The 23,010-nt window shown below is 43.5% G+C and overlaps 1 protein-coding gene across 11 annotated transcripts in view; it reads right to left on the minus strand.

Annotated features, from left to right (window-relative positions):
- The window catches only part of map3k7cl (MAP3K7 C-terminal like), a 110,151-nt gene that overhangs the window by 20,870 nt on the left and 66,271 nt on the right, over positions 1-23,010 (minus strand). For all 11 annotated transcript variants that reach the window (XM_033033251.1, XM_033033249.1, XM_033033247.1 and 8 more), the window contains 2 exons: positions 20,362-20,423; positions 5,465-5,580 (listed from right to left, as the gene is read on the minus strand). In XM_033033251.1, the coding sequence (XP_032889142.1) occupies positions 5,465-5,580; positions 20,362-20,423 (178 nt within the window). The remainder of the gene's footprint in view (positions 1-5,464; positions 5,581-20,361; positions 20,424-23,010) is intronic.

Genomic DNA, 23,010 nt, shown 5'->3' on the forward strand with positions numbered 1-23,010 from the left:
TGGCAATGCTCTCCTTTCACTCCTGCCATCGGGATGAAGGTATAGGAGTCTGAAAACTGTAAGGTCCAGGTTCTGGAACAGCTTCTTTCCATCAGGCTATTGAACAGTACCAAGTCCAACTTACCTCCGAGTTATGAACTGCCTGGGTTGCACTGGGGACTTTGGGTTTTGTTTAAGTTTATTTTGCATTATATCAGGGTTTTTTAATTTAATGAACTTTTGTTGTTGTTTATTATATTGTCTATTGAGTGCTGTTATTACAAACCTGCTCTGCTGTTGTTGCTGCAAGTAAAAAGATCATTGTTCCATTTTGGGACATATATGACAATAAAACTCTCTTGACTCTTTTGACCACGTTTAGTAACATAGCAAAAGCAAGCCCATCCACAACACTGGCCCCAGCCCCCAGGGTGACTTCCACGTAACACTTTCACTTCGCTTTAGAAACATAGAAACATAGAAATTAGGTGCAGGAGTAGGCCATTCGGCCCTTCGAGCCTGCACCGCCATTCAATATGATCATGGCTGATCATCCAACTCAGTATCCCGTACCTGCCTTCTCTCCATACCCTCGGATCCCCTTAGCCACAAGGGCCACATCTAACTCCCTCTTAAATATAGCCAATGAACTGGCCTCGACTACCCTCTGTGGCAGAGTTCCAGAGATTCACCACTCTCTGTGTGAAAAAAGTTCTTCTCATCTCGGTTTTAAAGGATTTCCCCCTTATCCTTAAGCTGTGACCCCTTGTCCTGGACTTCCCCAACATCGGGAGCAATCTTCCTGCATCTAGCCTGTCCAACCCCTTAAGAATTTTGTAAGTTTCTATAAGATCCCCTCTCAATCTCCTAAATTCTAGAGAGTATAAACCAAGTCTATCCAGTCTTTCTTCATAAGACAGTCCTGACATCCCAGGAATCAGTCTGGTGAACCTTCTCTGCACTCCCTCTATGGCAATAATGTCCTTCCTCAGATTTGGAGACCAAAACTGTACGCAATACTCCAGGTGTGGTCTCACCAAGACCCTGTACAACTGCAGTAGAACCTCCCTGCTCCTATACTCAAATCCTTTTGCTATGAAAGCTAACATACCATTCGCTTTCTTCACTGCCTGCTGCACCTGCATGCCCACTTTCAATGACTGGTGTACCATGACACCCAGGTCTCGCTGCATCTCCCCTTTTCCTAGTCGGCCACCATTTAGATAATAGTCTGCTTTCCTGTTTTTGCCACCAAAATGGATAACCTCACATTTATCCACATTATACTGCATCTGCCAAACATTTGCCCACTCACCCAGCCTATCCAAGTCACCTTGCAGTCTCCTAGCATCCTCCTCACAGCTAACACTGCCCCCCAGCTTAGTGTTAGCTGCACCAACAATTAAGGCACAATTTTAGGACACAAGGAAAGTTATTATAAAGTCTAAAATGTTTTTAATTTTTTTTTAATATTTACTATGGCACCTCAAACTAAATATTCAATTTAATAAATAGAATAATAAACAAACCAACAAACAAACAAATAAATAAATAAATGAATAAACATTTCCTCTCCTCCTCCCCTCTCCTCCCCCCCTCTCCTCTCCCCCCTCTCCTCCCCCCTCTCCTCTCCCCCCCCTCTCCTCTCCCCCCCCTCTCCTCTCCCCCCCCTCTCCTCCCCCCCTCTCCTCCCCCCCCTCTCCTCTCCCCCCTTTCCCCTCCTCTCCTCTCCCCCCCTCTCCTCCCCCCCTCCTCTCCCCCCTCCCCCCCTCTCCTCTCCTTCCCCTCTCCCCCCTTCTCCTCTCCCCCCTTCTCTTCTCCCCACTCTCTCCTCTCCCCCCTCCCCCACTCGTCTCCCCCCCTCTCTCTCCCCTCTTTTTCTCCCTTCTTTCCCCCCCTCTTTCCCCTCTCTCACCTCCCCCCCATCTCCTCTCCCCCCCTCCCCCCCCTCTCCTCCCCTCCCCCCCTCTTTTTCTCCCCCCCTCTCTCTCCCCTCTTTTTCTCCCACCTTCCCTCCACCCCCTCCCCCACCATTCCTCCCCTAAACCCACTCCCCTCCACACATCCCTACCCCCTTCCCTCCACCCCCCCTCCTTCTCCCTGCTCCCCACCTCACCCCCTCCCCTCTCAGCACACCCTCTCTCTCCCCCTCTTTCCCCCCTCTTTCCCCTCTCTCTCCTCTCCCCCCCTCTCCTCCTCTCCTCTCCTCTCCCCCCCTCTCCTCTCCTCTCCCCCCTCTCCTCTCCTCTTCCCCCCTCTCCTCTCCTCTCCCCCTTCTCCTCTCCTCTCCCCCCCCTCTCCTCTCCCCCCCTCTCCTCTCCCCCCCCCTCTCCTCTCCCCCTCCTCTCCTATCCCCCTCCTCTCCCCCCTTACCTCACCCCTCCTCTCCCCCCCACTCCTCTCCCCCCCTCCTCTCCCCCCCCCCTCCCCTCCCCCCTCCCCCCTCTCCTCTCCTCTCCTTCCCCTCTCCCCCCTTCTCCTCTCCCCCTTCTCCTCTCCCCCCCCTCTCTCCTCTCCCCCCTCTCCTCTTCCCCCTCCCCCCTCCTCTCCCCCCTCTCTCTCCCCTCTTTTTCTCCCTTCTTTCCCCCACTCTTTCCCTCTCTCACCTCCCCCTCTCGCTCCTCTCCCCCCTCTCCTCCCCTCCCCCCTCTCTCTCCCCTCTTTTTCTCCCACCTCCCCTCCATCCCCTCCCCCACCATTCCTCCCCTAAACCCACTCCCCTCCACACATCCCTACCCCCTTCCCTCCACCCTCCCTCCTCCTCCCTGCTCCCCACCTCTCCCCCTCCCCTCTCAGCACACCCTCTCTCATCCCCCTCTTTCCCCTCTCTCTCCTCTCCCCCCCCTCTCCTCCCCCCCATCCTCTCCTCTCCCCTCTCCTCTCCTCTCCCCCCTCTCCTCTCCCCTCTCCCCCCTCTCCTCTCCTCTCTCCCCCCTCTCCTCTCCTCTCCCCCCTCCTCCCCCCTCCCCCCCTCTCCTCTCCTCTCCTTCCCCTCTCCCCCCTTCTCCTCTCCCCCCCTCTCTCCTCTCCCCGCTCGGTCCTCTCCCCCCCTCTCTCTCCCCTCTTTTTCTCCCTTCTTTCCCCCCTCTTTCCCCTCTCTCACCTCCCCCCATCTCCTCTCCCCCCTCCTCTCTCCCCTCTTTTTTCTCCCTTCTTTCCCCCCTCTTTCCCCTCTCTCTAACCTACCCCGACCTCCCCCTCTCCTCTCCTCTCCCCCTCTCCTCTCCTCTCCCCCCCCCCTCTCCTCTCCTCTCCCCCCTCTCCTCTCCTCTCTCCTCTCCCCCTCCCCTCTCTCCTCTCCCCTCACCCTCTCCTCATCCCTCCTCCCCGCTCTCCTCTCCTCCCCCCTCTCCTCTCCTCTCCCCCCCTCGTCCTCTCCTCTCCCCCCCCTCTCCCTCTCCCCCTCTCCTCTCCTCTCCCCCCCTCTCCCCCCCTCTCATCTCCCCCCCTCGCCTCTCCCCCCCTCTCCTCCACACCCCCTCCCCTCTACCCTCCACCCTCCCCCTCACCCCCTCACAGCAAACCCTCTCTCTCCCCCTCACTCTCACCCTCTCTCTCTCCTCCCCCACCTTTCCCCCCTCACCCACCCTCCCTCTTCTCCACCTCTCCACCCCCCTCTCCCTCTTGCCCCTCTCTCTGTGTCTCTGTCTCTCTCTCTGTCTCTGCCTCTGCCCCTTCTCTCTCTGCCATCACTCTCAACCCCCCCCCCCCCCCCCCCGCCTCTCCAGGTGTGACTGCAAGTTGGGGGCTATGCGTCAGTAGATAGGTTGTTCATGGGATAAAAGGAGCAAATTAATAATATTAATATGATATCAAGGGGGGTAATTAGCGTGAGTGCAGGGTGGGGGGGGGGGGGGGGGGGATAGTTAGTGTGTGTGACGCTGCATGCCGCCTCCCCCCCCCACAACCGCACGTTGGGGGAACAGACCCAACGGGTCTGCACTTGGTCTAGTTATAAATAAAAGTTCAGCTTTTTTTCGTATCATTTTCAGTAGGTTCATTTAATTTGAATAAAAGGTGTTTTTCCACATCAACCCATTTTCAACGGTATTGCACGCATTTTATAGTTACACCTTTTATATAGATCAAGCATTTTCTTTAAAAACACATTTTAAAATGTGGCCTGATTGCACTAGTTTAGATTTCAAGAGATTCAATAAACGTATTCATTCATTCATTTTGCTTCAAGTGGGTTGAGTGGAAATGCAGAAAAAAACAGCTTTCATTATCCACGCATTTGAGCATGTAATCTGCTTTGGAAGTACTCATGGTGCCAGAGTGTAAACCATCCGGGTTTATACTAGCAAAGATAAATTATATTTAACTAAACCATTTGAGGGGAACAAAATTAGTGGTTTAAGAGGGGTAATTAGTACATGTTCACGTTATGGGAGTAGAATTAAGCCATTCGGTCCATCGAGTCTACTCGCCATTCATTCATGGCGGATCGCATTTTCCCATTTTCCTGCCTTCTCCCCATAACCCTTGATACCCGTTCTAATCAAGAATGTATCCATCTCTGCCTTAAAAATATCCACTGACATGGCCTTCACAGCCCTCTGTGGCAATGTTCCACAGATTAACTACCCTCTGACTAAAGAAGCTTCTCCTCACCTCTTTTCTAAAAGAGCGCTGTTTAATTCTGAGGATGTGACCTTTGGCCCTAGGCTCTCCCACCAGTGGAAACATCCTTTCCACATTCACTGCTGGTGCTGATGCCATTTGGATCTCTGTGGCTGTTATCAGATTAGTTGATGCAGGAGGAATATCAACTAAACTAAGATAGACACAAAAAGCTGGAGTAACTCAGCGGGTCAGACAGCATGTCTAGAGAAAAGGAATAAATGACATTTCGGGTTGAGACCCTTCTTCAGACTATGACACAAAAAGTTGTAGTAACTCAGCGGGTCAGACAGCATCTCTGGGGTAAAGGAATAGATGACGTTTGGATCGAGTCCCTTCTTTAGACTGCTCTGGAGAAAAGGAATAGGTGATGATTCAGGTCGAGACCCTTTTTCAAACGCATTCTTCCTACACATCAACTAAACCTAGTTATCTCATCTACCAAATATTCACACATATGCTTTCCAAAAGCATCGGTAGGTAAGAATCAATAGTTTGATTGATTTCTCCTTTCACCTTGGTCAATGTCTCAGCTGTTGCTTTGATGGGAAAGCAGTTGATTCAATGTCATCCAGTTCTCAGATCTGAGTCTACTTGGTTCTCTGTGGCCCTGTACCACATACATCATGCACTCTGAGGTGCCAGGGTGGTTTAAAACACTTTTATTGACCACTTTATAATTTATAAACCAGTTATTACTTTCAGTTAGGTTTGTTAAAACTAAAAATAGGATCAAATAGTCAGTGTTGCAAAGCAATATTTTACTAGTTTTCAGACTTAATTAAAAAAGTAGTGTTAATGCAATCCATGAATAAAAGTTATTGCAGAAAGTATCAAATTACAAACAATGAACTTCACTTACTTCCGTTCTTGTAGTAGCGCAATTTCTTTCTGCACTTTGTGGTACTCTTCAGCTATCCTGCAGTGCTTCTGAAACACCAGCATGGACTCTTTGGAGTTGAGGCATGGCTGCAGAGGCTGACAGGCATTAGAAATTAGGACTTTGGTGCACATTGTATCAGAGGCACTTCACCAATCAAGCTATAAGACATACTATACTGTATAGCCCAATTCAATCCAACTCCGCCACAAATGGCCAGGTGCGGCTTCACTTCTCTGGTTTACTATTTGCAAGATGTCATTTTCATTTAAACGTTTTACAACTGAAATTTTCCAGAACAATTATTATTATTATTATTATTATTAAAATTTATTTCGGACTCAAGGTCCAGACAAGGGACAACCTTACATAAAATACATTGCATATAAAAACACCATAAAATACATATAAAATCTTGGTATATACACATAAAAGCGTCATAAATTATGCACAATAGATGATTTAAAATCCAGAAAAAAAAGAAAGAACAGTGTCCTACAAAGAGACAGCGATACCCGTGTCTCCACAGCTGGGATTGGTAGCGTGTAGTGCTAAACCTTATGTTTGACAAGGCCACGATAATTACATTTTTAGAGTAATTTATCCTGCAAATGAATTTATACATATGATTTCTTAGGCTAGCTTCTGAAGTACTATATTCCTGCAGCCACAAACATGTTACTAGCACTACACCATCTCGGTTTCTTTAGCAGTGTTCTCATGGCATCATTATATGACACCTTTAGTCTCTGCAAACTTGTCTTTCCGTAGTTTGAACACAGGTGTGCAGTATAGAGTGGTGTGCAATATGCTCTAAACTGAGACATCTTCACCACATCTGTACACGCATCAAACATACGCAAGAGAATATTCGCCTGTACATACAGCATACATCGTAGCCTATAAATATCCTCATCATCTGTCATTTATTCTGTAATAAAATGGCCAAGATATTTTACCTTATTGCAGACACTAAGATTATTGTCAGACAATTTAAAATCAGGACATTTTAGACATTTATCCTCTTTGGTTCTACAGATCATAACAGCATTCTTACAAGCATTATATTTAATATCATGTTCCACACCAAACACAGAACATATAGTAAGGAGCTGCTGGAGACCAGTGGTAGATGGACTAAAGACCACAGGATCATCAGCATACATAATATGGCTCACTACAATATTACCAATCATGCACCCAATATTACAGGCTTTCAATTGCTTGGACAGATCATAAATATAAAGATTAAAAAGGACTGGGGACAAAATTCCCCCTTGTCTAACACCATTGCTAACTCCAAATGGGGCTGAGACCTTATTGCCTCATTTTATTTGCATAGTCTGGTGGGCCTACCAGTAAGCCAGAATTCTCACAATGTATTTAGGCATCCCTCTTTGACTAATTTTAACAAACAACTTTCTATGATTAACACGATCAAAGGCTTTGGAAGCATCAATAAAGCACATAAGAATTGAAGAGTTTTTGCCTCTATATCTGTTTACAATCTCCTTTGTATACAAGTCAGTGCCATGTTTAGCTTTAAAACCAAACTGGTTATCTGTGCAGTTAACAAACTAATTTACTCTATCCAGCAGAATTCTTTCTAGGACTTTTGACAATATGCTGGCTGAAGCTATGGGCCTGTAATTATTTAGGCTGCCTACTTTACCAGCTTTGTCCTTAATGACCGGCACTAGCAGAACAGACAACATTGAGTCTGGTAACAAGCCATGAATCGTAAAGCCAGTAAAACAAATAGCAAGGAGAGGAGCTATCCTCATACTCGAATACTTAGGATGTTCAGTAGAAATATGATCCAAGCCACTTGCTTTGTTGTTGGACAGCTTGTTCATGGCATGATACACCTCATGTGGCATAATCACCATTGAGTCCACCCTATACAAATCACCTTGGTCACAGTCGAATAAAGTACTATAATGTTGTCGCCATAACTCCGCGATATTAGCTGTTCCGGATGGGAAAGCTAAAAGTTTTAGTTTTTAGTTTTAGAGATACAGTGTGAAAACAGGCCCTTCGGCCCACTGAGTCCATGCTGACCAGAGATCCCCTCATATTAACGCTATCCCACACACACTAGGGACAATTTTTACATTTATATCAATTAGCCTACAAACCTGTACGTCTTTGGAGTGTGGGAGGAAACCAAAGTTCTCAGAGAAAACCCACGCGGTCACGGGAAGAACGTACAAACATACAAACACCCGCAGCGGGGATCGAACCCGGGTCTCTAGCGCTGTAAGCACCGTAAGGCAGCAACTCTATCACTGCGCCACCATAACGCCCCAAAAGAGCTTAAAGAATAAGTAGTTCTGGGGCTGGTAACAATGAGAGAGGGTCATCTGTCACACTAGCAGCAAAGGGAACCCAAACATGGAAAAGAAGGTAAAACAGAGGAAGTACAAGGAATGTAGCTGCAAAAAGGTGCACTGTTTTGGGTTTTCAACTTGCTGTTTAATCTCAAATTACAACATGTAGTCAAGCTGAAAGCGGGGAAAGAAAGGCAATTCAGAGGGATAATCATTGAGATTGGAGCACATATCGGCCGGCAGCATCTGAGAGAAGAGCAAAAGAATTGATGTTTCTGGCATGACCTTTTGCCTGAACCTCACATCGGGCCTGGCATCTCATCTCTGAAATGTCAGCTCAATTTCTCTTCCCACAGATACTGCCTGACCTGATGAGAGGCTGCATCGTTTTCTGTACCTATTTCAGATTTCCAGAGCACATTCCTATTTGCGTACAGGGTCGGGAGGTAGCAACGTGAAGTAAGAAATCCGGAACTAAAGAAATACAACGGAAGCGAGAGGAATGACCTGAACATATAGAGGAAATAAATAAATATGAGCAATGCACAAAGTGCTGGAGTAACTTAGCAGGTCAGGCAGCATCTGTGGAGGGAATGGATAGGTGATGTTTCAGCTCAGCTCCCTCCTTCAGACTGGTTGTAGTGGGAGGAGAGAGAGAGTGTGGTGGGACATAGCCTGGAGAGTGATAGGTGGATACAGGTGAGGAGGGGATGTAATTGGCAGATGGGTGGGCAAAGGTAAGCGATGAAAAGGTTGTCAGATCAAAAGAGGTGAAAAGTGAAATGTAAAACCAGAGGGAAGAATATAGGAGGAAGGAGATGGGGGTGGAGGAAGGGAAAAGAGGGGCGGGGTAACAGGAGAAATAAGTGTGCACCATTTTGCCAAACATTTGGCCTACAAATAGAACAAATAGGAACTGCTGATGCCGGTTTATACCAAATATAGACACAAAATGATGTAGTAACTCAGCAGGTCAGGCAACATCACTGGAAAAAATGGATAGATGTTGGTTCGGGTCGGGACCCTTCTTTTGAACAAGGCTCCCGAGCCGAAACAACATCTATCCATTTTCTCCAGAGATGCTGCCTAACCTGCTGAGTTACTCCAGCATTTTGTGTCTATACTTGGTCTACAATGCTTGCTGGATCTCCGGCTGCAGACCATTTGAACCTCCTTTCCCATTCGTGTCTTGGGCCTCCTGTACTGCCAGAGTGAGTGAGCGCACCTGCTACTTGGAGGAACAACACCTCATATTCTGCTTGGGCAGCTTACAACCCAGCGGTATGAATATTTAACTCTCCACTTCTAAGTAATACCCACTCTCTCTTCCTCACCCCAGTGTTCACACATTTTTCCCATTATCCTGCCCCTCTCCCCCCACCTCCTGTCCCCTTCCCTCTACATCCCTCCCTCTGGCTTTACATTTCATTTCCCTTCTCTCCTTATATGACACTCCCTTGTCTCCTTTTGATCTCTAGCCTTTGTCCATCTGCCAAGCAAACCCCACCCCACCCCCCGCAATCTGAATCCACCTATAATTTATGTGGCTCTGTCCCGTCCCCTTCTCTTTTCCAACATTCATCCCCCTTCTACAATCAGTCTGAAGAAGGGTCCTGATCTAAAACGCCGCTTCATCTTTCCATTCCCTCCACAGATGCTGCCCAACCCACGTCAGTTACCCAAGCCAAGCGTCTCTGCATGCTATTCCCAGAAGCCAATCTGCAATCATTCATTCAAACCGCTCCATTCTTTTAAAACTCTATTCCAACAGTAACATTTCTTATTATCTTGCACTAATTATTGTATGGAAGGAAAAGGCTGCTCGAGAACATAAACCAGCATAAGATAGACTGACTTGGTGGAAATGCTGCAGGACATTGCAAACATAGGTTTTCACTTTATCTTTTCCAGGACCCTCGGCTTCCTAAAGGAATTTGGAAGACATCCAAACGGTTAGCCAGTTTTGAAGAGAGCTTTTTGAAGGTGGAGAGATTCTGTCCTTCCAAGAATCTGCCATTCGAGATTTTATTTGTTCTCGATATTGCTCCCTGGCCTGCTTCATTCAGATGTCACAGTTGTGTACTTGCAACTGAACACAGCAGCCATTCCCCAGCCAATGTATACAATACAATAGAAATGTGTTTATCCCAGGAGGGATATTGGTCCGCCAACAGTCATAAAAACACAAAATACATGAAATTAAAGTGACGAGTGGAAAGGCTTGGGAATGTGCAAAGATTGGGGCGATTGGGGGGGAGAGTCAGTCTCTGTCTACCCCATGACAGAAGGGAGAGGAGTTGTACAGTTTGATAGCCACGAGGAAGACGGATCTCCTGTGGCGTTCTGTCCTGCATCTTGGTGAAACCAGTCTGTTGCTGAAGGTACTTTATTTATTTATATAGCACATTTCATACACGAGGCAGACTCAAAGTGCTTCACATAAAAACATGTCATACAATAAATGAAATAATAAAATGAAATAAAATAGAAGAACTAAAAGAAAAGAAAAGCAAAATTAAAAATGCATTATAAAAAGTGCAAAAGTTAAAAGTGCAATGTAGTTAAGATTTAGCTGAAAGCTAAAGTAAACATAAAAGTTTTCAGTCTTGTTTTAAAAGTGGTCAAAGTTGAGGCAAGTCTTAAATCTTCAGGAAGTTTATTCCAGCTATTTGTTGCATAGTAACTAAATCCTGCTTTCCCATGTTTTGTATTTACTCTGGGAATCACTAGCAGATTGGTTTCAGAAGATCTTAGCGGTCTAGAAGGCTTATATAGTGGAAGCATGTCAGTGATATACTTTGGCCCTAAACCATGTAGTGATTTATAGGTGAGCAGCAGGATTTTAAAATCAATTCTCTGACATACAGGGAGCCAATGTAAGGATTTAAGAATTGGTGTAATATGCTCAAATTTTTTGGTCTTTGTTAGAACTCTAGCAACAGCGTTCTGAACAAGCTGTAGCTGCCTGACAGTTTTTTTTTTGGAAGACCTGCAAGGAGACCGTTACAATAATCTAGCCTACTATTAATAAAGGCATGTACAAGTTTTTCTAAGTCTTGAGCTGACATGAGTCCTCTTAATCTTGCTATGTTTTTGAGGTGATAGTAGGCCGATTTTGTTACTGATTTGATGTGACTGTCGAAATTTAAATCTGAATCCATAATGACCCCAAGATTTCTGGCTTTGTTTGAAGTTTTCAGGGACAGAGAGTGAAGGTGTTGGGTTACTTTAAGCCTTTCTTTTTTAGCACCAAAAACAATTATCTCCGTTTTGTCCTTATTTAGTTGGAGAAAATTTTGGCACATCCAGTCTTTGACTTGCTCAATGCACTGGCACAACAGATCTATGGGGCGATAGTCATTTGGTGATAGCGCTACATAGATTTGAGTGTCATCGGCATAGCAGTGGTGGTCAATATTATTATTTCGCATGATTTGCCCTAGTGGGAGCATGTAGATGTTGAATAAAGAGGGCCCTAAGATTGAACCTTGCGGTACTCCACACGTCACGTTGGTTGGTTCTGATACAAGGTACTCCTCAGGATCAAGGTGCAACTGCAACTTTAAAAACCTGACTTGCCGAGTTCTTCCGTAAGACATTTTCTCAAGCTATTAAAGTAACTGACGCAGCAGAAAGCAAGATTACAAGGAACTTTGCGTCTTACAACATCTACAATGCAGTGGAGAATTGTGCAGATGCATGGACGGAGGGAAAGCCGGCAGGGGGGATGGTGGATGGAGGAAACTTTGTCCTAACTTTGTTCAGGAATTCCTGGATTTACAAGACAATAGCAGATGTAAAGGAGAGAGCGGTCGCCCTTGAGAATCAACTTCATCTTGAGATTAATGAGGATAATGTCACTTGAATCTCACACAGAAGACGAGTGTAGATAGGACATGTTGGTTAGTATGGGCAAGTTGGGCCAAAGGGCCTGTTTCCACTGCTATGACGAGCAAAACCATGAAGACCTTTTGGAACTGGACAAGGAGCTGTTAGAAGAGGAAAAATAAGGAGAAATTGAAACCCCAGTACCTGAAAATTGATTTAATACAAAAGGATTGGCAGCAGAATTGAAGGCATTTGAAGATGTTTCGGCAATGCAGGAGGATTAAGACCCTTATTTAGCAGCATCACTAGAACCAGTTGCACCTACGTTAGTAGTGTGGAACATACATCTCCCTTCAGAAATATTTTTCTCTTCGCATGTTATAGAAACGTTAACAATGAAATTCTGAATTCCCTGCAAACGTACGGTCACACTCTACTTTCCCCCTCTTAATTAATCCTTGGGTCATCCTTTGTGGCATTTTTAAATGATCCCCGTCCTTGAGTTTCAATCTTTCTTTTGGCCAATATGAATGTTCTCTCCTTGGATATAATCCTGAATTTCCCATGTTGGCTGCAGTTGAGTAACTATTTCCATTTGATTTGTGACCCGGATGGGAATGAAGAATTGAAGTAGTTTTTCCCAACACCAATAAATGTTGCTCCTTAAGCAAAGTTCCCCAATCTGTTTTAAGCAACTCACCCCTAATACCATTATAATTTCCTTTATTTATATTCCAGACACTAGTCACAGAATCCAGCACATCACTCACTATTTTAATGAGGAAATCTATCATATTATGGTCACTTCTCCCAGGAGCCTTGCACAACAAAATTGACAAAATAACTCGTTCTCATTGCATGATACCTACCCTTGTTTAATCTGTTTATTGGTTCATCTTTGATGTACTGATCCAAAAAGAATTGTCTTGAATACACTGCAGAATTCCTCATCCATAGTACTGTTCCTAATTTTGCAAGACCAATCTATGTGTAGATTAAACTCACTCATGATTATTGCTGTACCTTACAGCATGGGTTTCTTATTTCTCCCCATCACCTCTGCTCTTTGGAGGTGGGGTCTGTAAACAACTTCCACGTATATTTTTGACCCCTTGCTTTCTCTCTGTAGTTCAGCCCATACAGATTCCACATTGTTTGAGCTGATGTGGAATCTCACATAGATGTGCCCATCTGGTTTCTGATTTTGTTTGTCATAAATTGCCGTGTAACGATGCTGCATGAAATATCATACTTCCTCCTCAAATTTCAATATCACTTCATTTTATTTACTCTACTACCAAGGTGTGCTCTGTAGAATTGGATTTCTTCTATGCCTCCAAAACTAACATTATATATTTTTACTGTCAATTTGTTCCGACTGTTTTTTCAAAATATGCTTATTGACATCAGAGGTAAATATAATATATTCATTTAAAGGAAATTAATTTCTGAGATGACACTTAGCTAGTTATCCACAGAGGCTGTATAATATAGCTGAACAGCATTGCATTGTTAATGAATGCAAGTGGCTAACTCAAGGAAAAGATAGCAATATTCTTCAGAGAATATGACAAAATAATCTCAAAATAATTAGGAATAATATTATTCAAAAAAGTTTAGTATTGCTGGGAAATCAATTTTCTGCTCCAGTGTAATAGTTCTCATATCTGTATACTTATAAAACTCTGATCTTGGATGTGTGTGTATTTATTTGTGTATTTGTTCGTCTACGTTTCACATCTCCTCAAAAACACGACGCGCTAACGGTGAAGTTTTTACATATTCCGATAGAGATTTATGCCATGATGTCACAAATCACTTCATCTGAAAATTTGATGCATTATTTCCCGAGTTATATATGAAAATGTTCACAAATGTGCAAAAACTTGGAAAAGATAACTGCTTTTTCCCCGTGCTTAGCCCTGCTCGCAACATTGTTGCTATCCAAGTACACTGACTTCTGCTCGCCCTAGCAAGTGCAAATGCATTTTGTTTAAGTTTAAAAATGAGGGAGGCTGAATAAGGCCAAATGAGCAGCCCCTGCGCAGTTCTCGGCTACGGGGGACCAGGCCTCCTGTGTGACAGAGTTGATCTAGTAAATAATAAAACAAATTGTTTACTGGAGACTCAAGAGACGGCAAATGGTGAAATCTGGAGCATAAACCAAATGGCCGGATGAACTCGGTGGGTCAAGCTGCATCTGAGAAGACACAGAAGTGGCCGACATTTCAGATCAAGACCCTGCATCAAGACAGAGTGTAGAGGGAAGATGACCAGTGTAAAGAGGTGAGAGGGAGCGGTTTGTAGAGGATAGTGGAGGAGAGGCTTGATGGGCTGATAGAACCAGGGGGTGGAAGGGAGGAGGTAGAGATATAGGCTGGAAGGTGAGGGGTAGAACCAGATAAGGAAGGGGCTCTGGACAAATGGGACCAGAAGGGAGGAGGGAGTATAGAGACAAAGGCAGAGCTAATTGTTTAGCCTGTGTTGAATCCTCCTGCAGGATTATGGTTTTATATTTTCCTTAGTGGATTGGGGAAAATTGTTTCAAAATCAACGTAAAAATGCAGTTGTGTGGCATGTGGTATGTTTCAGTTTGTAGGAAGTTTACTTTTGTAACACATTTAATTGAAAAATTATAGGCAAATAGTTCAAATTGTGTCATATATGTCATCACAGGGCCTTTATCCCAAATATCACGTTTGTCAAAACTATTTCTGAAGTTCTGCCACATGTTTTATTTTGTATTCATCTTTTATGTCACCCGTGTTTATAACCCCCATTTGGTGCCTGGGGTTGGGGCCTGGTAATAGTGGGGGTAGCTTGAAGAATACAGGAGATTCGGGTGACTTTAATAAAATTGTAGTGGACTTTAGACTTTAGAGATACAGCGCCTAAAACAGGTCTTTCGGCCCCCTGAGTCTGCCCCGACCAATGATCACCCCATACACTAAAACCATCCTACACACAAGGGACAATTTAGCCGAAGCCAATAAATCAACAAATCTGTACATCTTTGGCGTGTGGGGGGAAACTGGAGCTCCCAGAGAAAACGCGATCACAGGGAGAACGTACGAACTCTGTACAAATATCACCCATAGTGTGGATTGAACCTGGGTCTCCAGCGCTCGAAGGCAGCCACTCTATCGCTGGGCCACTATGCGGCCCCATTAGGTCATTCAGTAATTTCACAGAAAAGGTTAAATCAAAAAATATATATGCTTGGCATATCAGCTGCCTCAGCTGTGGGGCTGTTAGCAGTCCTGAGTATTGCCGTCTCAGCCACAACTCCTTCAAAGAAACCACCTATGACATCATCAAGCATTTTAATAGGGATGGAACATTTTGACTAATTGTGAACAGGTTGGCTATTAATTTAAAACCACTGGTTTATATGATACAGTATAAACTGCACTGAATGAACTATCTTTTAAATAACCTTATTGTATCTGACATCCACCACCTCAAGATTATGTTTATGGCTTTGGGCTATCCTATATCTAATCCTTGTTTCCATCTGCAAAGGTGAATAATAGTTATGGTTAAGTGCCGAGAGAGATGGAAAGTAACTCTTTACAGTTGGCAAAACATTAACAATACCTTGTATTAAATGGTTATTTTACACGCAATCCAATATTAACAGTGGATACAATTTCTGGAATGAAGGATAGAATATTTTTAGTTTTCAATAACACTTTTGTTTTCTGGCATGCTATTACTGTCCTAGTAAACAGATCAAAATCCTGTTACCAAGTCCAAAAGAAATGAGTTTGAAATGCACACAATTGCCAAGAGCAAAGTGACGCTGGAGACATAATAAGACATTTGTTATTTATTGACCGTGATTTGTTGCGTAAGACAGGTTTAGTGTTTCTGATTACAGTTAGGGATTTATTGGTGATGTGGTGGTGGTGGTGGTGCGGGGAATTAGAGGCAGGCTGAGGATGAGGATATGGGAGGAATAGAAAGAATGGAACTAAACAAAGAGAGCCAGGGCAAGAAAATAATGGAAGAGACTGACAGGGTATAATAAAGCACGGTGGAAGCTGAGGGTGTAAGTGGTTGCAGTGTTTTAAAAGTTTCTAACAATAAAAGGGCGGCACGGTGGCGCAGCGGTAGCGTTGCTGCCTTTCAGTGCCAGTGACCCGGGTTTGAACCTAACTACGGGTGCTGTCTGTAAGGAGTTTGAACGTTCTCCCCGGGACCTGCGTTGGTTTTATCTGAGATCGTCGGTTTCCTCCCACACTCCAAAGACGTACAGGTTTGTCAGTTAATTGGCTTGGTATAAACGTAAATTGTCCCTAGTGTGTGTAGGATAGTGTTAGTGTGCAGGGATCGCTGGTCGGTGCAGATGGTGGGCGGAAGAGTCTGTTTCTGCACTGTATCTCTAAACTAAACTAAACTAAACTAAAAGGATATCAGATAAAGGAGCAGGAGCAGGCCATCTGATCCTTAAAACCCACACCACCATTCACCAAGATCCTCTATCTCAGTCCCTAATATTAGCTTCCCTGATGAACAGGACAGTATGAATCCCTATTTTGAATTACCAATGACAGAGCCTCCAAATCCCTCAGGTTAGAGAATTTCACAGATATTCTATCCTCTGTGTAAGAAACGTTCTCCAAATCATAACTTTTTATGATTGGGTGCCTGGGTTCTAGATTTCTAAGCAAAAGAAAACATCTTCCATGCATTCACTATTCCAATCATTGTAAGGATTTTCCAAGTTTTAAAGGGATCGCCTCTCGTTTAGTTTAGTTTAGAGATACTGTCCAGTGCAGAAACAGGCCCTTCAGCCCACCGAGTCCACCCGACCAGTGATCCTCACACATTACACTATCCTACAAACACGAGGGACAATTTTACAATTTTACCAAAGCCTATTAACCTACAAACCTGTACGTCTTTGGAGTCATAACCTGTAACCTTCACGTCTCTACAGAATGCAGATCTAGTCTATTACATTTCTCCTCATGAAGCAATCCTACCACCCTGGGAACCAGCCTGATGACACTGGAATGGCACGTAGAACTTGGCTTGGTCTGGCAAGTGCACAACCCAAGATTGCAAGAAATCTCAGAGAATTAGTGGATGCAGCCTCGTCCATCATGCAAACCAGCCTCCTCGCCACCTCATCGACTCAACTTACACTGCACACTGCCTTGCGTGAGCAGCCACACCGATCATTTTCCCTTCTCCCCTCTCCCGTGGGAAAAGAATACAAACCATGAAAGCAGGTACCAGCAGATTCAAGGACAGCTTCGTCCCCACTGTAACTCAGACTCTTGACCTCATAAACTATGGAAATATTTCCAATCTCCCAACCTATCTCAGTGTCACCTTTACAATTTTTAAAATCTTGCTTTCTCTCTGTCTGTAGCAGTATATTTTGCACATTATATTTCCTTTCTCTTTTTGCACTACCTGTTATACTCGTGAATTGTACTCATGTGTGATTTACCTGGATGGCACACAAAACAAAGTATCTTGGTGCGCGTGACAATGATAAACCAACACCAATCTATCTATACATAACTAAAACTCTGATCTTGTTATCTTCCGGTTTGTGCGGTCATTCTATTTGCACAAAAACGGTACAAGATAGCACTACGATTTTTCGCCAGCTTACTCACCATTCTCCTGTGCTGTGATTGCACCAAGTTTCGTTCTGATCGGTGGTCTAATGTAAAAGTTAGTGAGGTTTAAAAACCACGTGTGCGCAGATCGATCTACTCTCCTGCCAGTCGGAGCCGCGTGAATTGGTCATTTCTCTTGTCACTCCACGGGACGGTCCGTCCCTTCCTGCGCCATTGCATCTTTACTCGAGCTGAGGGAGGCTCTGGATGGCCAGCAGAGGTCTCCAACCAAACACAATTTTCGGAGGGACCGGATGCGGCCCAACCCGACCCGGCGCAGAATCGGAGATATTGCCAAACGGAAAACGGAGACTCTGATCCCGGTGGAGGAGAACGTCCAGCGACCAGCGCCCGCTGTGAGTCCTATAGCCCCTTTCCCTCTGGTCCCCCTCTCTGGCTGCTGCCCCCCTCCCCCGTGACACCCATCCTCCCACACCCCTCCCTCACCCCCACCCCCTCCCCCCGCCTTCAAACCCCCCAAACCCCCGCCTCCATATCCCCCCCACACACCCCCTCTCTCTGGCTCCACAACGCTCGCTGCCCCACCCTTCCCCCTCACCTCTCCCCCCACAACCCCCCCTTGCCCCCACACACACCCCATCCCCCGCCCACACACTCTTCTCCCCCACCCCTCCCCCCCACAACCCCACCTTGCCCCCACAACCCCCCTTGCCCCCACAACCCCCCTTGCCCCCACAACCCCCCACACCCACACACCCTCCGCCCACAGATTACTCCTAAGTCAGCGCGAGTAACCTCAATTGGTCCCTTGATCGAGCTGACACAGGAGTAAGTTCCACCGCCCGCTGTCCTGTTATCCATCATCTGCTGACTTGCTCTTGAGCTGGTCCCCTCACTGTCCGGTCTACATTGAAATGCCATGCAGTGTCACCCAGCGCAGCAAGTGAGGTCATGTCCTGCTCCCGGCGGCAGTCTGAATTTAAGTATTTGTGGGAAGCGGCTGATATGAGAGAGGCAGCTCTCCCACCATCTCTCCACCTGCCGTCACCCTCCACCCCCCACCCATTAAGTAATTCAGAATGGAGGAGATTTGGAAGCTTTGGGAAAATTGAATTGTTACTTTCTTTATTTTAATTTTTATTTTTTTGAACATGAGAAACTCTATGTCCCGTCAGCCTTTTTTCAAAATTTAGCAACTCAAAATGGGGGTGCTTCTTCGAGGCAGGTGCGTCTTCATTGCTGGGAAATACGGTACTTTATTAAGAGATATGGCTTTTGAAGACAAATTACTTTATAAAAGTCGACTGACAGCTTACGGAGAGGAGAACAAACTGCGCATGCGAGGTTTAAGATGTTTTAAAAGCCGACCGACTGCCTGCCCTGAGTAATTACTCATGGCACGTGCCTCCCACCCCATACCCCGCTTGCCACACACCCCCCCTTCCCTCCTCCACATGAAGAGGGGCGGGGGGGGGGGTGGAGTGCTGGGGGATGAGGGGTAATGAGCCATACCTGCACAGTTAGGGGCTATTGGTGAGTGGTGGAATATTGCGTTGGGGGGACGGGTTGCATTGGGGGAACGGGTTAGTGGTGGAATATTGCGTTGGGGAATGGGTTGCAATGGGGGACCAGGCCTCCCGTGTGACTGGGACCCAACGGGTCCCACTTAGTCTAGTATCAAATATTTGTCAATGTTGTAATGTCATTCATAACCAGGAGAGTCCTGACCTACAATACTTGCAAACTTTGTTATTGATATTAATACATACTTCCCTTCACTCTTCAGCTGGTGAAATCACAACCATAAGTTATATCCCATTCTCTGTAATTCCCATCATAATGTCTTGATCCCCTACCCCATCTTCCCTTTTTAATATACTTACTGAAACCACATTTTAGCCACTCCATCTAATAATTTTCAGTCATTTATCCGCCATCCATTGTTTTATGCCACATATGTATTCTTCCACATCAAAGTAAAAGCACGCTGTTTTTATTGTTCACTACAAGTGCAGGGAATAAGTACCCTGGAGTATGATGATCTGTTCTATTATCATGAAAACAGCAATGTTTAAGTTCAAATGTTATCTACAGAAATTAGATTTTCTCTGTCTTCATGGAATGTCCGGTGTACTGATAGGCTGGAATTAGGATGGCTCTACCAGAAATTTCAAACATTCAACTCGTGAAAAGAAAACAGAAGTTACCAGTTCCATGTACTGCACATGTACATGCCTGACACCAACCCAGATTATACAATTGAAATCCAAGGTAAAATGGCTAATAATAGGTGAGCTCCTGTAATGGTCCTCAGTAGAAAAACAAGAAACTGTCATCATATGTCCTCTACTGAAAATTCACTGGATCTAAAGAATATGAAAGCAGACATAATGTTCTTCTGACTTTCCACAGCCCTTAAATGGATAATTTTCTCTTTCTCTGAAAGGAGCACATTTAACACTGTTTGCTTTATGTGCAAAGCAAAATCCCTGTCCATCACTCAGATGGAAAATTTGAACATGGAGTGATCTATGATTAACTAAAGAGTCATAGAGAAATAGAGTGATACAGTGTGGAAACAGGCCCTTCGGCCCAATTTTCCCAAACCAGCCAACATGTCCCAGCTACACTAGTCCCACCTGCCCGCGTTTGGCCCATATCCCTCTAAACCTGTCTAACTGTTCTTAAATGTTGGGATGGTCCCTGCCTCAACTACCCCTCTGGCAGCTTGTTCATTACACCCACCACCCTTGGTGTGAAAAAGTTACCCCTCAGATTCCTATTAAATCTTTTCCCCTTCACCTCAAACCTATGTCCTCTGGTCCCCGATTCACCTACTCTGGGCAAGAGACTGTGCATCTACCCGATCCATTCCTTTCATGAACTTTAGCATTCTTGATAAGTTAAATTTAATTTTTGCTTTTGCAAGTTGATAATTTTTAAAATTGTTCACAATTTAGCTACAAGTCCATGGAATAAAATGCAAATTTACTTTTTTCTTTGTAATATTGGGTGCAAATGTTATACTTTTAACAGGATCGGATCCATTTTTTATTCACTTCCTGGGGTGACAAGAATTATAGCGCCTTGCTCTTCAAATTAAATACAATTCTCAATGCTTTACCTGGAGATGTTGATCAAGTTGGAGATAAACGTTGGGAATGAAATCATCAGGGATATTCAGCTCTAGGGAAAGACAAAATAATAGAAAAGGTCAATAACAAAGTACTAAATGTTAAGCACAGTAGATAAGAGACATAAATCATTTAGTTTAAAATTTTAACAATGTAAATTACAAAGTTTAAACAGTGAACCTCAAAGGATCCTACATTGCAGTGTAGAGAAGGAAGAACATAGGTTCTTGGTGTGGACATGGTACAGAAAGACAGAACAGTGATTTTGTTATTTCTGTTGCTCTGGGCGACTAGTATGAAAACAACAAGAGTGGATGCTGTATTTCTTATTCCGAGACTAGGAACTGAGAAGGCTTAGGAAGTTCGGCATGACCCCAACAACCCTCACCAACATCTACAGATGCGCCGTAGGTTTCATCGCAGCTTGGTTTGGGAACAGCTCCATTCAAGACCGCAAGAAATTGCAGACGGTTGTCGACGTTGCCCAGACCATCACACAAACCAACCTCCCTTCTGTTTGTGTGTAATATATTTTTTTATTAAAGGTAATCAATTACAATGCTTCAAACAACTTTATATCAAATTAATTCAATTTGCATTAAGTAAAACACTAGTAATACTTATCTACTGTTTTTTTAGAAATAATGATAGAGAAAGAATAGAGAAAGAATAAATCATTAAGAGAGTGATTAAATAATAATTTGATTATATATAGGAAAGAAAAGAGAAACGAAAAAAAAAAAAAAAAAAAAAAAAAAACATTTTTAGTAATCACAATATGTATTATTAATAACACTACTACAAGTGATAGTATCAATAAAGACATATATGTAATTCCAATATAAAAATGAATTATTCTCACCAAATCCCGCAGGGTGCACGTCGAGCTGTGTTGCCAAGAACAGCTACTTCTCTAAATACTGTATATATGGAGACCATATCTGTTCAAAAGAATTATACTTGTCCAATAGGACAAATCTAATTCTTTCCAGATGTAACGTCTCCATCATCTCTGTTGCCCACATTTTGGTTGTGGGGGATAATGTTCCCTTCCAAAATTTCAATATGATTTTTTTTCCAATTATTAAACAGTAATCAAAGAAATTTCTTTGATTTACTGTAAGTGATAGATGTAAATCCGGAATTCCAAATATTATTAGCTTTGGGTTAGGGTCCAATTTAACTTTGATGACTTCAGAAATAACTTTAAAGATTTCTGTCCAGTAATAATTCAATTTAGGACATGTAACGAAACTATGTATTAAATTTGCCTCTGCTTTCTTGCACTTATCACAAATAGCGGAGAGATTCGGAAAAATACTATTTAATTTAGTTTTCGAATAATGTAACCTATATAATACTTTAAATTGTATCAGTATATGTCTGGCGTTTAATGAACACCGGTGTATTCGTTGTAGACTTTCTTCCCAGTTTTCTTTTGTTATAGCCAATCCCATTTCATTTTCCCATGCTTGACGATATACTTCCGTTATTGGATTCTCCTTATCCAAAATGATGTTATATATATAGGCTATTAATTTTTCTGTATTTGGATATAAATTAAACAGTTCATCTAACAATCCTGCTTCTTTATTTTTATAATCTTGTGTATTGGATTTAATATAATCTCTAATTTGTAAATACCTAAACAAATGTTGTGGAGACAATCCATAAATATCTTGTAACTCCTGGAATAAAAGAAATTTTCCTTTTCTATACAGATGTTCTATCCTTGTAATTCCTAAATCATCCCATTGTTTAAACCCCCCATCTAATATAGCAGGTTTAAACGATGGATTATTCATAATTGATAATCTAAATGAGAGATTATCCAAGTGTAGAGTCTTAACTATTTGTTTCCAAATACGTCTATTATTATATATTATTAGGTTGTCTTTATAATATTTTTTTTGTACTTCCGTTGGTGCAAAAATTATCGAACCTACATTGAAAGGTAGACAGTCCTCCTTTTCTATATTTAACCATGTCGGTTCATGATCCATATTTACCCACCAGAAATTCATATTCTTAATCTGAACAGCCCAAAAATAATATAAAAAGTTGGGAAGTGCTAATCCTCCATTTATCTTAGCTTTGCATAGATGTTTTTTATTTATTCTGTGATTTTTATAATCCCAAATAAAGCTATTGACAATATTATCAATTTTTTTAAAAAAAGTTTTCGGAAGAAAAAAAGGAATAGCCTGAAACAAATATAACAACTGCGGTAGAAATACCATCTTTATGGCACTTATTCTACCAATCATGGATATAGGCAGTGTTTTCCAATATAAAATATTTTTTCTAAGTTTATCTAATAGTTGAGGATAGTTGGATTTTATTAATGAGTTATGAGTTTTAGTTACGTTAATCCCTAAATATTTAAGTTTGTCTGTAACTACTTTTAATGGGTATTGTTGTAATGTAATGCGACTAGTATGAAAACAACAAGAGTGGATGCTGTATTTCTTATTCCGAGACTAGGAACTGAGAAGGCTTAGGAAGTTCGGCATGACCCCAACAACCCTCACCAACATCTACAGATGCGCCGTAGGTTTCATCGCAGCTTGGTTTGGGAACAGCTCCATTCAAGACCGCAAGAAATTGCAGACGGTTGTCGACGTTGCCCAGACCATCAC

This window comes from Amblyraja radiata, chromosome 14 (genome assembly GCF_010909765.2).
Source record: "Amblyraja radiata isolate CabotCenter1 chromosome 14, sAmbRad1.1.pri, whole genome shotgun sequence".
Classification (NCBI taxonomy): domain Eukaryota; kingdom Metazoa; phylum Chordata; class Chondrichthyes; order Rajiformes; family Rajidae; genus Amblyraja; species Amblyraja radiata.